Source organism: Hemiscyllium ocellatum, chromosome 4 (genome assembly GCF_020745735.1).
Source record: "Hemiscyllium ocellatum isolate sHemOce1 chromosome 4, sHemOce1.pat.X.cur, whole genome shotgun sequence".
NCBI classification, from domain to species: Eukaryota; Metazoa; Chordata; class Chondrichthyes; order Orectolobiformes; family Hemiscylliidae; genus Hemiscyllium; species Hemiscyllium ocellatum.
This window is the reverse complement of record NC_083404.1, coordinates 32,049,662-32,066,109: the sequence shown is the minus strand read 5'-3', so window position 1 is coordinate 32,066,109 and position 16,448 is coordinate 32,049,662. Positions and strand designations below refer to the sequence as shown.

Below are 16,448 nucleotides of genomic sequence, written 5' to 3'. Positions count from 1 at the left end.
TGCATGTGTTAATTATTCTTTTCAGAATCTGAAGTTTTTGAACTCTGAGAGCATAAGAAAGAGAGAGAAGGCTCATTTGCCCACAAGTTTGGTGGAGGTCTGTGCTCAGTTGCCACTTCCTATTTGTGAAAATGGCAACTTAAAATCCAAAGGCTGCTGCTAGACAGCTTATTAACTCCGAGGTACCTGGTGTCTGCTTTTCTTCCAAAGATATCAAGTTCAGCTGCTCCAAAAGTTACCTAATCTTTTGTTACCAGTAAGTGAAAACCACATAGCCCTACCTTTTGACTTTTGAATTAGGTGAAGAAAACCAATAAACACCTAGAATATAATCTGCAGCACAGCAGTGTCCACACTTTCAATGTTGTATTCCAAAAAGAAAATGTAGTCCTTACTCAAGGTAACCATGAAAATGATGTTTACTCTTCTGGATGAGCCCTGAAATTTGTGGCTCTTAAAGGTTGCCCTTTTAGGACAGGTGAGATTCTTTTTCTTACAGGATTAAGCAACATTGGAATCCTTTGCTCCAGTAAGCAGTAGAGGTAGAGTCAGTGAATATTTTAGGGTAGATGTGAATAGATTCTTGTGAGGTAAGAGAATGAAATCTACCCTTGTTAGATGTGAATGTGGAATTTAAACAGATCAGGATTGATCATCATGAATGATGAACAGGCTTGAAGAACCCAATGGTCTATATCTGTGCCTATTTTGTTTGTTCCTTGTTTTCTCTCTCTCTATCTTCTCATGATAGTGGTGATACATTTGGTAATTTCAACATGATGTGACCATTCTAGAGTCTAAGGAACTTTGGATCATTGTAGCCAGTACATCAACCAGTGCAGTGAGCATAAAAGGTATAGTTAGTAAGTTTGCTGATGACACCAAAATTGGAGATGCAGTGGACAGCGAAGAAGGTTACTTCAGATTACAACAGGATCTTGACCAGATGGGTCAATGAACTAAGAAGTGGTAGATGGAGTTTAATTCAGATAAATGTGAGGTGCTGCGTTTTGGGAAAGCAAATCTTAGCAGGGCTTATACACTTAATGGTAAGGTCCTAGGGAGTGTTGCTGAACAAAGAGACCTTGGAGTGCAGGTTCATAGCTCCTTGAAAGTGGAGTCACAGGTAGATAGGATAGTGAAGAAGGTGTTTGGTATGCTTTCGTTTATTGGTCAGAGTATTGAGTGCAGGAGTTGGGAGATCATGTTGCAGCTGTACAGGACATTGGTTAGGCCACTGTTGGAATATTGTGTGCAATTCTGGTCTCCTTCCTAATGGAAAGATGTGTGAAACTTGAAAGGGTTCAGAAAAGATTTACAAGGATGTTGCCAGGGTTGGAGGATCTGAGCTACAGGGAGAGGTTGAACAGGCTGGGGCTGTTTTCCCTGGACCGTCGGAAGCTGAGGGGTGACCTTATAGAAGTTTACAAAATTACGAGGCGCATGGATAGAATAAATAGACAGAGTCTTTTCCCTGGGGTGGGTGAGTCCAGAACTAGAGGTCGTAGGTTTAGTGTGAGAGGGGAAAGATATAAAAGAGACCTAAAGGGCAACTCTTTCACGCAGAGGGTAGTACGTGTATGGAATGAGCTGCCATAGGATGTGGTGGAGGCTGGTACAATTGCAATATTTAAAAGGCATCTGGATGGGTATATGAATAAGAATGGCTTTGAGAGATATGGGCTTGGTGCTGGCAGGTGGGACTGGATTGGGTTGAGATATCTGGTCGGCATGGACAAGTTGGACTGACAGGTCTGTTTCCGTGCTGTACATCTCTATGATTCTATGACTGTAACTGCATCCAATCTGTTTTAAAAACCCTCAGATCATGGGTATCGTTTGGTCCTGGAGATTGGTAAAGCTTTAGTCCCTAATGTTTCAACAGTATTTTATATCTGCTAATATAAATTACCTTAAGTTTCTTACCCTTTGTAGCCCTGAGGCTGTCCTGTATTTGTTGTATGGAAAGTGTGTATTCTGCATGAAGAAAGGCACAAACCATTTGTCTACCATTTCCTCATTCCAATGATTATTTATTCTTACCCCTTAGGAGAGCAACATTTATTTTAGTTAATCACCATTTTATATGCTTGTAAAAACTGTTGCAATCTGTTTTTATATTTCTGGTTAAATTCGTCACTTATTTTTCCTCTGCTAGTTATTTTTAGGTGGCTCCTTATTTCTAAAACATGTCAAATCTTCAGGTTTACACAATTCTTTTCCACATTTTAAGCTTTTTAAAAAAGATCAAGAATTCTTGAACTTCCTCAGTAAGCCAGTATGGATTTATTATGCTGAGTTTGTGTTTTTTTAGTGGAATGTATTTTTGTTAAATTTCTGAACTGTTTCTTTAAATGTTCCACACAATATACTTATCTCTGTACACTTTTGTGTTTAGATTCCCAATGATTTTTAGCCAGCTCTTCCCTTATACTTAAGAATTTGGGTTTAAATTTAAGATTTGTACTTGCAATAAGAGTGTTGATTTCACATTTAATATTGAGTTCACTTGTATTATGATCACTTTGTCCCCAAAGAATCTTTCATTGTAAAATTACAAAGAAACTCTGCACAGTTACTCAATAGGTTTATCCACAATACACTGCTCTAGAAAACTATCACATAAACCACTCATTCTATTCATTTTTCATATCATGTTTGTCTATTTGATTCAGACCATATGAAGATTAAAATCTTCAAATTTTTGCATTGCCTTTGTTACATGCTCCAAGTATTTCTTGTGTAATACTATGTCCAACAGTATAACCACTGCTAGATGACCTATAAATTATGCCTACTGGTGACATCAGCCTTCCTTACCCCTAATGTCCACCCATATCGATTCTACTTGTGACTTCTGAATATGTGATTATTCTGATTTGTGAATATCCTTTTTCACTGCTGACCAGTGTCATCCTCAACTGTCATGGTTAATTCTCCTTTTGAAATGTTTTTTCCCCTTGAATATTTATTTTTTACTCTTGGTCCTCTGGTTATCATAACTCAATAATTAAACCATTAATCTTGATTTGTGCCACGCGTTTGTCGATGTTATTGTAAATGCTTTGCACATTTAGATAAGGAGTTTGAATTTAATTTTTAAACATAAAGATTTAGTATAGAAAGCTTATCTGTAATTTCCATCCTATATCTTTTGATAAAGTTACACCAATTTGCAGACATTTATTTTGCTGAATACTAAAATGAATTAATTGTCACAGAGGATAAAGCAAATGAAAAGAACAAAGATTTAAATAATTATTGCTTTCACGTCACCTTTGTAAAATGAAAAATTGAATGAACTCTCAATCATTAATTTATTTTGTTGGAATATTAACATAGAAATAGTGAAGATGCCTAATAAATCCTGTTACATTACAGAAAAAGCCAGCAAGGAGAAGATATGAATCATACGGCATATATTCTGATGATGATGCCAACAGCGATGCATCCAGTGTCTGCTCTGAGCGTTCCTACAGTTCTCGAAATGGCAGCATCCCTACATATATGCGACAGACTGAAGATGTAGCTGAGGTCCTTAACCGCTGTGCAAGCACCAATTTTTCAGAAAGGAAAGAGGGTCTTCTGGGCTTGCAAAATTTGCTGAAAAACCAACGGACATTGAGGTAAGGAGATTAATAAGTTTACATTATGTTTTTAAGTTGTACAGTATTGTTAGCTAATCAATTATTATTCTCTTAACAGTCGTGTTGAATTGAAAAGGTTGTGTGAAATTTTCACAAGGATGTTTGCGGATCCTCATAGCAAGGTATGCTAGGGTATTATTGCTTAAAACCTTTTTAAATTAGATCATCAATGTCAATGGAGTACTTCAAAATTTCAAAATGTTGTGGTTTTTGTTAATTTTAAAATTAATTTTAAGGTAAATTTGCAACTTGTACAAGTGTGATTTTGTTTTTAAAAAAAAAATCAACTGATGAACATGATTTAATATGCTTTAAGTGTTCTTATTCATGGCAGTTGTTTACCCTCCATTAATTGCATTATCATCTATCAGCTGCATTGTATGTTTGTGCCATAACTGAGTGCCATGACTCCATGCTCCACTGCACCACAAGCTATCATCTCCAGTGAATGTCTAGCCAATATCCAACAATCTATTAAATAACTATAATTGAGGAGTTTTCTAACACAAACAATTTGCATTAAAATGTAAACACTGTTCTTCACATTTAAATTGATCAAACTGTGTAGATACCATTATTCTAAAATAATAGGCTTTAAGAGAGTATTGGTTTAGGCTGAGAGGAGAAAGATATAAAAGAAACCTCAGGGGCAACTTTTTCATGCAGATGGTGGTATGTGTATAGAATGAACTGCCAAAGAACGTGGTGGAGGCCAGTACAATTGCAACATTTAAAAGGCACCTGGATGGGTATATGAATAGGAAGGGTTTGGATGGATATGGGCCATGTGTTGACAGGTGGGACTAGATTGGGTTGGGATATCTGGTCGGCATGGACGAGTTAGACAGGATGGTCTGTTTCCGTGCTGTACATCTCTATGACTCTAAGTATTGAATATTGCAACGTATAACCAATTCTTCAATCTCTCCATGTAAGTTTGAAAAAATAATTTTAAGGGTAACGAGGTCTAAATGTCAATGGAATCCTCAGTTTAATGTTTATTCACATCAGGGCTGAATTATCTGAACGAATCAATATCAGTTTGAAGAACTTTAGATAATTTAACATTTTAAATTACAATTTAAACATCAAACCAGAAACTTTTCTGAAATTATTTTGGATACCTATGTTTATTTCTTTTGTACACATATCCAAATTTAATTGGTTGCCCAAATTTAATTGGTGTTTCTAGTTTAAGCAACATGAACAAAATAAGTAATATTCTTTGTCTTCCTGTTGCATGATAGTATGGAAGAGAAATTAGTTCAACTTTTAATTCTTATTGACCTCTCAAAACATATTATGTTTGGAACACCAACAAATCCAGCATAACCGTAAAGAACAGCAGAAATTTATATTTTACCAGAAGCTACTTTACATAGCTTTGGCATCTCAAATGGGCTACTGATGGGTTCATTATTATAGTCCTCTGTACAACTGTCATCTCATATCATTGCTGCATTCCAGTACCCTCTAGCTATTGCAGGAACAAACTGAATTGACAAAGAAAATGAGAAAGTGTGTAGTTCATTTAAAAGATTTGAACATGCTGACATTGGTAATTTGCTTATATTATTTGAGTTGCTGTGTTACTCCTTGGTCGTGAGCCGTGGCTCAGTGGTAATAATCCTACGTCTGAGTCAGAAGATTTTGGTTTCAAATCCCATCCCAGACAATTCGTATAATTCAGGCTGATACAATGTAATGTTGAGGGAGCACTATACATTTGAATTATGCTGAAACAGATGTTTCATGTATCTCTCCTGTTATGTTGATTTAAAAAATGCATGATTTAGCAAAGGACGGGAAAGCTCTTTCATTCCATCTTTGCAAATATTTATCTCATAGCCTACTTCACTGTAATGGGTTAAACAGGTCATTATCTCATTGCTGTTTCTGGAACATTGCTGGATGGAGTTTTTCTGCAATGTATCCTACTTTACAACAGTGACTACATCTCAAAGGACCAAATAGGCTTTAAGTAATCCAGGGTCATGAAAAACTCAATGTCTTTTCTTTATAGCAGTTTTTTTGTTGGCAGAGGGACATTATCCAATGTTAACTTCAACTGCAAAAAGTCATTCTTCTTTACTCTATGTGGTCCTTCAGGTGTAACAAGCTGCCCAAGAGATTCACATTTCAACACAAAATGAGTGTTTTTCCTGACCTCTACCTTTGTGAAATTCACTCCTTGGCTATCTCTCAGATTATTTTAAATACGATGCGGCAATTTGACAAGTGGTCATAAAAGTATATTCGTCCATTGGGATAGAATTGACTCTAGCATTGAGTAGCCATCCTTTACGAGAATATGTTCTGTAAATGTGATTCGAGAGGTAAAGGTTATTGGATGAGGAAACACTGACTTAATTTGGTTTTCATTTGGATATTGTGTTCACATCATTGACTAAAAGTAATATCTGATTAAGCAATTTCTAATCCTATATGTGGAATGCCATAGGCTTGTAATGAAGTTTTAACTACACTTTTTGAACACCAACTGTGCCATTCCTCAGAAATCTGTGGCTCAAACCACAGAAGAAGGTTTGAAGAAAAACAAATGTGCTTGCTGGCGAATTTTAACTCTTTTTGGAAAAAAAATTACAGCTGTTCTAGTCTTGCCTTATTGAGCACTTTCATCTTTTGCACCATATAATTTTTTTAACCTATTCAAAGGAAGAATACTTTCATATCTGAAAGTTAAATTGATTTTGATTTGTTTGGTCACTATCTTCATTCATTCCAAAGCTTACATGGGATGTGAGGCATCTAAATGAGCAGAAACTGCTTATCTATCATTGAATGTCAAATCAAAAGAAACCTACTACATCCTTCATGGAGTGGGTTTTACATGCTCTCTGACTCCGAACAGACTAGCTGCCTTCACTGATTTCTTCACTATAAATAATTCATGTCTGAGCATTTTACTTGGAATGGTTAATAGTTGTGGCATAGATAGATCTGATGTGGTGTTGGTGAACGGCTGTTTGAAACAGCTAATGAGGACCACCTTCATGTGGTCCAATTTCCACAAGGACATTTTTTCATGTCTCCAAGAGATATGATTGCAGCTGTTTAGCTGGGACAAATACCGGATGAACCTTGTTCTTGCCTATTTTCCTTGCAAATTCCAAACATTTGACCCCATGAGGAAGATAATTTTTGAAGTGAATGTTTTAAATGTGCCCACTTCTTACTTAACAGAATTCTTAGATTTCAGCAGACTTTCCTATCTGTACTTTTGATAGGTAACCAGGTGATAACTAACTCCTGATTTCTGGTGCGAGATCTTCATTTTGTCTTTTTTCTTGGTGTTATATGGTATTCGCAATATTGTTATTAGCTGGCAAAGGATTAGCAGTCCTCATGGTGCCTGAAGGACATCACAAGGATTGCCATTCAAAAATTAACCCAATTTTAGGAAAGGAAGATACCCAGTCTACAAATGTAAGCAGAGAAGGCATCAGCAACACTTCTAAATGTCCTTTTGCAGGCTCTTAAGTTACTCAAACTTAAGATGGAGGAGGAGTAGGACTTCTGAGCCTGAGGCTTGTCCACTCCTTCTGCTTTTCTTTTCGCTGCTGTCTTTCTTTCTTTCTTTCTTTCTCTCTTCCCTCTTTTCTTTTATCTTATTTTACTTACCACTTGGTGAAGAGTTCGGTCGCAGCAGCAGCAAGTAGGCCCAGCAACACGGACTTGTGGTGGTGTCATTGAAGATAAGTTTGGTTGTCTGCAGTTTCTGCATTGTTGAGGTGATCCTAACACTACCTCATGGCTGCTGCTGAGGGGAAAAGTTTGGATTCCTAGTGGTATCTGCATTCAGCACAGATTCATAAAGGCAGCAGCAGAGTCAGATTTAGGCCACTGTGGTACCTGGCGGCACCAGTGGTGTCTGTGTTGGTGAGGTCCGGCAAGAGTGTTGCTGGAGGCAAGGTGGCACTAAAGAGTGGCGACTTTGCTTCCAGCAGCGTGATGAAGTGGACACATGCATGGTCACTTGGCCCATGGTCCACGATGGAGCACTTAGCAAGAAGGACAGTATAGTTGGACATTTTCTTTATTTCTTCATTTTCCTGCCTTTATACTCTACGTTTTGGTTTGTTTTTCTATGTTTTAAGATGGCGTCGGAGAGTAGTAGCACTGCACACTTTTCATTGTGTTTTGTAACAAGACATGTGACAATAAATAAATCAAACCAAACTAAACTTTTGTTGGATCTGACTGAACTACTCTATACTGATGACATAGCTGAAGATCCATGAAATGCTGAATTTTATAGGCCAGAATGGAAGGTATCAGTGCAGATTCTTTGATTATGAAAGTTTAAATACTGAACTTGCTCGACAATAATGGAATGGATGAATGCAGATTCTTTGTTTAGGAAAATAGTGAATTCCATTTAACAGCATCCAACTCTTAGATTTTGAATTTCAACTGTATTTGTAATGGATATTTATGAAGACCACTTGGGCTACTGTCCACTTAGAAACTAAACTCAGAAATGCGTTGCATGTGGGTTACAAGATGGAAAGGAAACAATAGCCTGAAAATAATTGATTCTAGCCTCTCCACATGCCATGATTTTAAAATTGCTCAAGCTGACAAAATTCAATATTGTTCTGCTTTTCTTCAAGGGGGCTTATGCTCGAAACGTCGAATTCTCTATTCCTGAGATGCTGCCTAATCTGCTGTGCTTTGACCAGCAACACATTTGCAGCTGCTTTTCTTCAAATCAATCAGCCGTCTGCTTGAGAAATTGTCTAGATATCACTGTCAATTATGTTTATTATCTGGTTCACCTACACTATCAGAATTGTTGAAGATTCATCAACATGGAAAGAGCTCGCAATGCGGGTTTCTTCTTTTGCAGTTTTATTGTTGTCTCCAGAATGTATTCACAAAATGCCGACCTATTTTTCTGAGTTATCAAAACTTGGAGCATTACTCTGATGCAATTCTCACTTTCCTTCAAACTTTTCGGTGTTCACGCAAAGCCACCTTTAACACAAATCTCTCACCCTATTGCCATCACCGTGCATTAAACAACTATTCATTCTCTTAATTCTACCTTATCATGTTCAAACTTCTATGCCTTGTTTTACTCCTTCAACATGGCACTCCAATAGTTCAATTGACTACTGTCAACCACCTGTGTATTCACTCCTTGAAAGTTGCTTTCACATCATCTTCCCTAAAAAAAATTGAGAAGCCTCCACATTAGCACTCTTTACATTATTTAATCTCCACCACATTTATGAACACTATTTACTGTAGTTTGGTTTCATTTTTTCTACACACATTTCAGTTAGATCTTTGAGGTTTCCTATCTCTACAGTAACTCCTCATACAAACATCTTGTTCAATACCAATCGCCAAGGCAACATGATTGCATTCTTAGTTAATAAATGCTGGAAGTTTGCAGAACATTTAGCGTTATGAATAGATACAGCATAATTATGAATTAGAAGTTTTCCATAAAAGCAACATCTGTTAATTTTAGTTGCTATGTTACAAAACTATATTACTGCATTTTTTACTCAACTGTTTTTCCACCTGCCCAAAAAAAAATCTCTATTTTTAGAAACTAAATTGGAAATGTTATATTCAGAAAAATAACAAATGCAACTGCAAGGCCAATTATCCATAAATTAATTTTTAAAAATATTTAATTTTAAATAATTAGTAGACGGTAAAATTGACAGTTGGAGGGGTAGTATGCTTCTCCTGTGGAATGTGGGAAATCAGACGCAGTTTGAACATCCCTAAAGGTAACAACTGCAGAAATTGTGTCCAATTCCAGCTCCTGTCAGACTGTTTGGATATATTGAGCAGCAATTGGACACACTTAGAAGCATGCAAGAAGCAGAAAGCCTCATAGACAGGGGATTTGGAGACATGGTGCACCGATGTGTTCAGGCAGAGAGATGGGTGATCACCAGAAGGAGCAGGAGTCACCTATGGCTATCCCCCTCTCCATCAAATATACTGTTCTGAATACTATTGCAGGGGAACGACCTACCAGGGGATGGTGGCACCATAGCAGGCTCTGTTATACAGCAGGGAGGTTCAAAATGTAGAAAAGCAGTAGTAAGACGTCAACTCCATAGTCAGGGGCTCAGATATGTCTTTCTGTGGCCACAATAGGGTCTCTAGAATATTATGTTGCCTCCCTGAGACCAGGGTCAAGAATATCTCCAGTAGCACGGGATATTCTCAAAAGGGGGGGGTGGTGAGAGCATTTAGGTGTCGTGGTGCATTCTGGTACTAACGACATAGGCAAGAAGAGTGACGAGGTCCTGCACAGGGAGTGAAGTAGTAAGTTGAAAAGCAGGACTGACTTGGCTTGTAATCTTGAGATACTACGTGTGCTACATGCCAGTGAGACTGGGATAGGAAGATAATACAATTAACTACATAAGAGGGAAGGCTTCCGATATGGATATCTTCCAGGGCAGTTGGGACATGTCAAAGATGGGTTGCACATAAACTGGAAGGGCACCAATATTGTGGTAGCAACGTTTGCTGATGTCACTCAGCAACCTAGTTTAAACTCTGTGGCGGGAGGCAGGAACCAGAGCAAGTGAAATGACTGAAGAGGAATTAGTGGTTAAGGCTAGTAAGACTAAGAGGAAGAACAGACAGGGAGAGGTTACTGAATACAGCAGGACTGGTGTTCTGAAATGTATTTGTTGTAACATGAGGAGTAGGGGGCAGAGTAACAGTAGCATGAGTAACATGAAGCAGATGAATTTAGAGTTGGATTAATACATATAACTGCGATGTTGTAACTATTGCAGAGACTTGATTGAGACAGGGACAAGACAAGCAACTTAACATTTCGGAATTTAAATGTTTCAGGTGAGATGGAGGAGGAGATAAAAAAAAAGGGGAGTTGCATTACTGATTAGGCAGAATATCACAGCTGAGGGAGGACACCTTAAAAGGCTCATCCAGCAAGGCCAGGTAGAGTTCAGAAATAGGAATGGTGCGTCATTTTGATGGGTTGTACTACAAGCCTTCCAACAATCAGTGGACGATAGAGGAATAGGTAAGTCTGCAAATTATGGAAAAACTTAAGGAGTACTGTATCCAGTCTTAGTCACCCAGTTATAGGAAGGATATTGTTAAGCTGGAAAGGGTTTAAAAGAGATTTACCAGGATGTTGCTGGTATGGAAAGTTTGAGTTGTAAAACAAATGGCTGGATAGGCTTGGACCTTTTTCACTGGAGCACTGGTGAGAGGCAAAGTTTATAAAATAATGAAGAGTACAGATAGAGTTCAGGGTAGTTGTCTTTTCCCTTGAAAGGGGGACCTCAAGGCTAAGATGCATATTTTTAAGGTGAGAGGAAAATTAATCCAGAAAGTCAAAAATAATGGATTATCTTTGAATACTTGTGACTTCCACATAAATCAGCCTGTTCAGAGATGATATTACTGACCTCTGGAGCAGATGGACTCGAACCCAGGCCTCCTGGCTTAGAGGCATGGGCATTACCACTACGCCAAAACAGCCCTTTCTGAGTCTCAGTGGGTTTTGAACTGAATGCTCTTTTGGCCCGTACTTTATTCAAAATACCCTCTTCATCATGATGTTTTAATTTTATCTATTCAAGCATGTTATGACACATCACTGGAGCATATGAGACTTGAAACAGGGTCTTCTGGCCCAGAGGTGGGAACACTACCACTGCGCCACAAAAGCCTCACAATAAGCCTTAATTGGGTTGACGTTCATCATCTGCTGCTAGTTAAAACCTTAAAGTGGTCAATTGATGACAACTTAAGGGCCAGATCACACCTATGCTGATATTGCTCTAGCTACAACGGGGAAGAAATGGGCTAGCCTGTATAATGAACTACTTCTGGGAGGATGTCAGTTTGGGTGGGACATTCTTCAGTCTGCAGTAATTTGAACATGACTGGAGAGTTAACCAAAGGCAGGAGTGGTTCCCTAAGTGCCGTCAACCAACCTACCAAATTCTAGTTCCCCCCCCAAATGGAACCTGGCTCCAGAAACTCCTCCCAAACAGTTAGCGGGTGCATGCATTCAGTAGTCTCTAGTTTTTAATCCTTCCACCAAAATGAATAGTTTCTCTCTATTTACTGTGACCAGATCTCTCATGATTTTGAACACTTCTGTGGAACTCCCTCTCAACCTTTTGTGAAAGGAATAAGCCCAGACTCTCAAATCTAACCAGGTAATTTATGTTCCACATCCTCTGAATCATTGTCCACCCTCTCTCATGCTTTCACATACTTTGTATGGTGCCCAGATAGGGTGACAAAAATTGCTAAGCCATTTATTTTAAGTATTAATGTAAAATACAACACTTTTACAATTGAACCATTTATGTTTATATTTATCTATACTGGATCACTTGCTATTTATCATTATTGTTTGAGTCTGGATTTAGGAATCTTAAGAAAATTTAGAATTAATTTCATGCTAGGTGATTTGAATACAAAGATAGTGAGATTGTTTCAGCTGTGCAGGTCATTGAGTGTATATCTGGAGTATTGTGTACGGTATTGGTTTCCTTATTCAAGGAACAATGTAAGTGTGTTGGAAGCAATTCAGAAAAGAATTACTAAATTAAAAGTGAGGACTGCAGATGCTGGAACCAGAGTTTAGATTAGAGTGGTGCTGGAAAAGCACAGCAGATCAGACAGCATCTGAGGAGCAGGTAAATCGACGTTTCGGACAAAAGCCCTTCACTGGCAATATTGAACAAGTTAGGCATGTATTTGCTGAGTTTAGAAGAAACTTGATTGAAGAAGTGACTTAACTGAAATATATAGTCGAGACTTGGTAGCTTACATATGCAGAGGATGTTTCGTCTTGAGACAGAATCTGGAAATAGGGGTCACTTTAAAAATACAGCATTATCCATTTAAAACCAATGGTTCCTCAAAAGTCCCATTCTTTGATTCTTTTAAAGCTGAGCTAGATTCTTCATAAGCAAGGGGGTGAGCGGTTATTGGGCATAGATGGGGATTTACAATCATTGGATCAGCAGTGATCTTATTGACAGGCTGAGTGGCCTAGTCCTGCTCCTTAGAACATATGTTCTCCCTTTTGAATCAGTGCTTATACTTAGCCTCTATTTCTTGTTTGTTAGGTATTTTGTTTGAAGCAATACCTTTGAAAGCAACTTGCTGCTTTTAAACTGTTTTGAATTCTGAATATTGTACAGACTTAGCAGTACCTTTCCACATTTGAACTTTGTTTTAAAGTCACATTTACCATGATGACCTCATTGCGAGTACATTGGTATTGAAACAACTGAGTACTGCTATTAATAGAAAATAAATGCGCTACAAAGACCATGGACCGGCCTGAAATTTTAAGTGAATCAGCAAGACAAACATCATTGCAGTTGTTCTAAACCAATGTGAATTATCTCTTGACTCTAGAGCTTTCAGCACTGTTATGCCATTTTAAGTTGTTTTTTTGAATATAATCTGCGCTCACCTGAGCGTTCAGGTGGTTTCTGCCAGTGTTAAGCAATGTTCCAATTAATTGATAAATAACCAACAAGTCACAATCTTTTTTTTTCTCATGAATCTCTCCTGAATTTCCTTTCTTAAAGAGTGGAACCATGTTCCTCTCAGTTTCCCAACAATCTTTGATTTAAGTCACAAATGCTGATTGGAAAAGTGAACTCAGCTGTATAGACAAAATCTAGGTGCTTATCAATTTACACATTTTCTGTCAGGGCTAACTGAATAGTGATTCAATTGGAAATTATATTGATGTTTTTGTTTTCTCCCTCTTTGCAGTGCAGTGGCATTGAGGACATTATAGTGGACTATTCCTGTTCTGGCTCAGATTGAGTAACTTGTCCAAATGGTAGGATACACTTGCAACCTTCCTGGAAATGCACCACAATAGCAGACAATAGTGTGTTGATTTATTTTGTTAACACACAACATGATCTGTTGTTGAAATGGGAAGTTTTTGCATGTAATATTTTGCTGCTTGACACAATTCCAATCTTTATTAAGATAATTACTTTATTATGTCAGTCCTATTTGATGCCTGGATATTTGTCTAGACCAAAAGTCCCTCTTTCCTAGTAGTATTGAATCAGTGTTTTGCAGTATATAGAGTGTACTGGAATGAAAAAGCAAGTTGAATAGTGTACTTTTCTTTGGGTTGTCTTGAGTTTCAATATTGATGTTTATTCATATGTTATTGTTTGTTTCTTTGGTGAAGGTGGGGTGAATGGTGGAGGATAAGAATTTGGGCAGCTGATACACTTTTTAACAAATCAAAAGGGAGGGCCATGTGAGTGACAACATGAGTTCTGTAATATCTCATTGACTATCTTTTGCTACTTCCTTTAGTATCCTGTCTTACCATAAAGCAGTATTAATGTAGATATAAAAAATTGGAATATCATCTCAGTGATAATAAATTAAAATTAGAATAAAAAGATGAGAATTCTGTAGCTATTCATTGGGAAATCTGTACTGAGATTTGGATAGTATATCCCAGGGACTGTCATTTTAGCTTCCTGGTAATTTACCAGAAGTTATATTTGATTCTAAAGATGCAAAGAGATTCTGTTTTCTCTCTCTGTTCTTTTTCAGAAGGTGTGAAAACTGTTTCAACTTTCCTCCTGGATAAATCCCATTCAAATCAAATAAACAGTTTAAATGGTGATCTACTTGCTATTGATGCTGGTGGCAAATATGCAGTATCAATACTTAATTGTTGGGGAATGTGTTTTTTTTATTTATAGGAAAACAGTGGAGAAAAAGCAATTATACATTTTGCAAAGCTAAAATATCATCGCAATGTTAAGTGACATAGTGGTTGACTGTGAACTTGTTTTGCTGTGGATTGGAATGTCAACAAAAGGAAACAGCATTTTAACAAAATCTATATTTGACTGTACAAATTGAATATTTGGGCAAACCATGTATTGTTTCCACAACATTGGCCCACGGAAGCTAGAACTTTCAGGGTGTAATTATCCCTACTTCATCTATTAATACAGCTCTGTGCATGGGTAATCCACGTTAGTTCTCTTTCCCCAGTTTTTTAAGGAAAAGGTAGGAAGAGATACTTCGCCTGGTGTTTCATACATTAGTGTATAAATGCTAAAGTGCTCCAATGAAGCTCAGCAGCTGTTTGTTGAGAGTAATCATTCTGCCACTACTTCAGCCTTCCTAACAATGTCTTGGCTAAAATTAATAAGTTACATAGATGTCATAGCATGCTGTTGCTCTAATGTGCTCAATACTTTAAAATTTAAGTACTTTGACATTGATAAGGTTGTTTACTGAGGCCCAGTGAAAGTGGAAATAAAAAGAAAATGCAAATAAATATTTCACCTTTTTAAGTAGGAAAATGTTTAAAACTCCTTCATGTAGAAAGGGAAGATCCATAGGAAAGGGTTTTCAGGATGTGGCTGAAAGCTTGGGTGAGAGACTGCTAGTCAGAGGGATTCTGGGAGATATGCAAGATATGGCTACCAGTAAAAGGGTAAAATAGGAAATAATACACTGAAGGCAGAGGTCAGACAAAATGAGCATTGTTATGAGAGTTTGAAGTAGACAGGGGTGAAGGGATTTCATAATGAATGAAAAGGAAATTTTTAAGTCAGTGCAATGCAATATAAAATGATTAGGTCCTGCATCAAACTTGGATATTTCAATGTGGTAAGAAAATTATTAAATATGCTTTCTTCCTCATAGGTATTCTTATTGATGGCAACTAATTAGTCTATTTATCTTTTTTTTTGCATGCAATCCCTTGTGTTGGAACTCTCAATAGAGAGTAAGTGTGTTTAGTATTTGTTGGAGCCTTACCTTTGCATGACAGAAATTAACCTTTGCAACCTACTGACCACAATTTCTGCCATCCAAGGAGCTTGCTTACTTTTTCAACATTTGCTGCATAAATATGAAGTAGAAGCTAATTTTATTCTGAAATTGTACACTGATAGACTAATGTACTGACACTGCTTGTCAAGTGCTTTACCTGCGTTGTCTTTTTATGATGCTTGGCATAGCATAAGAGCACTGAATATTAATATATGCTTGGATTGTATAAAATCTCACAAGAATTTTGACATCTAAAAAGGGTCAATCTCTGTCCTACCCCATCCAAAGCATGTTTAGTCTTTTTAGCTCTTTTTGTGCATTATCAAACCTTTTTGAAGCAAAGTGAGAGTCATACATTTCAAGCAGGTTCGTTAGGACTTCAAACAACCAGTTTCTTTTTGACAGATCCACCCAATTGTATATTTTAATAATTGATGTATTTGTTATATAGTTACAGATTGTTTGTGCTTGCTGTCAGTTCTCAAATTTATCAAACGAGTCCTCGAAATGTGACAGATCTCATTTGTTCAACAATATTTTGTTATTTCACTGGATTGTTGCAATGGGAGTCTGTTATATATTCATTAACATGGTATCTAACTGAGAAATTATACACTAGAATGTATTTAACCATTATATTCCACATAGTCGTACAGACGGCAACGTCTATGGTAAGCCTATCTTTATTGTTTCCTTTAAAATCAGAAAGGGTCTTACAAATTGATTTTATTTTTGACAATTTAATGGTAATGACATATGGAAGTGCTGAAATAAGTTACTCTACCTTCGTCTCTGCAAGTACATTCCTGATAGTTTTCAAGACCCACTGTGTTTAGGAAGTTCGCAGCTGTCTTACACAATTCAGTGATAGATATTTTCCATTTGCTTAATTCTCAAGCAAAACACAATACAGAACAGATAATTTTACTAAAAGACCAAGTACTTATAAAAGCCCAGTAAATTGTGTTG

General features: G+C 37.2%; 1 protein-coding gene across 8 annotated transcripts in view; it reads left to right on the top strand.

The window, feature by feature from the left end:
• clasp2 (cytoplasmic linker associated protein 2) overlaps positions 1-16,448 on the top strand; it is a 332,562-nt gene that overhangs the window by 212,640 nt on the left and 103,474 nt on the right. For all 8 annotated transcript variants that reach the window (XM_060822878.1, XM_060822864.1, XM_060822868.1 and 5 more), the window contains 2 exons: positions 3,382-3,626; positions 3,706-3,769. In XM_060822878.1, coding sequence (XP_060678861.1) covers positions 3,382-3,626; positions 3,706-3,769 — 309 coding nt within the window. The remainder of the gene's footprint in view (positions 1-3,381; positions 3,627-3,705; positions 3,770-16,448) is intronic.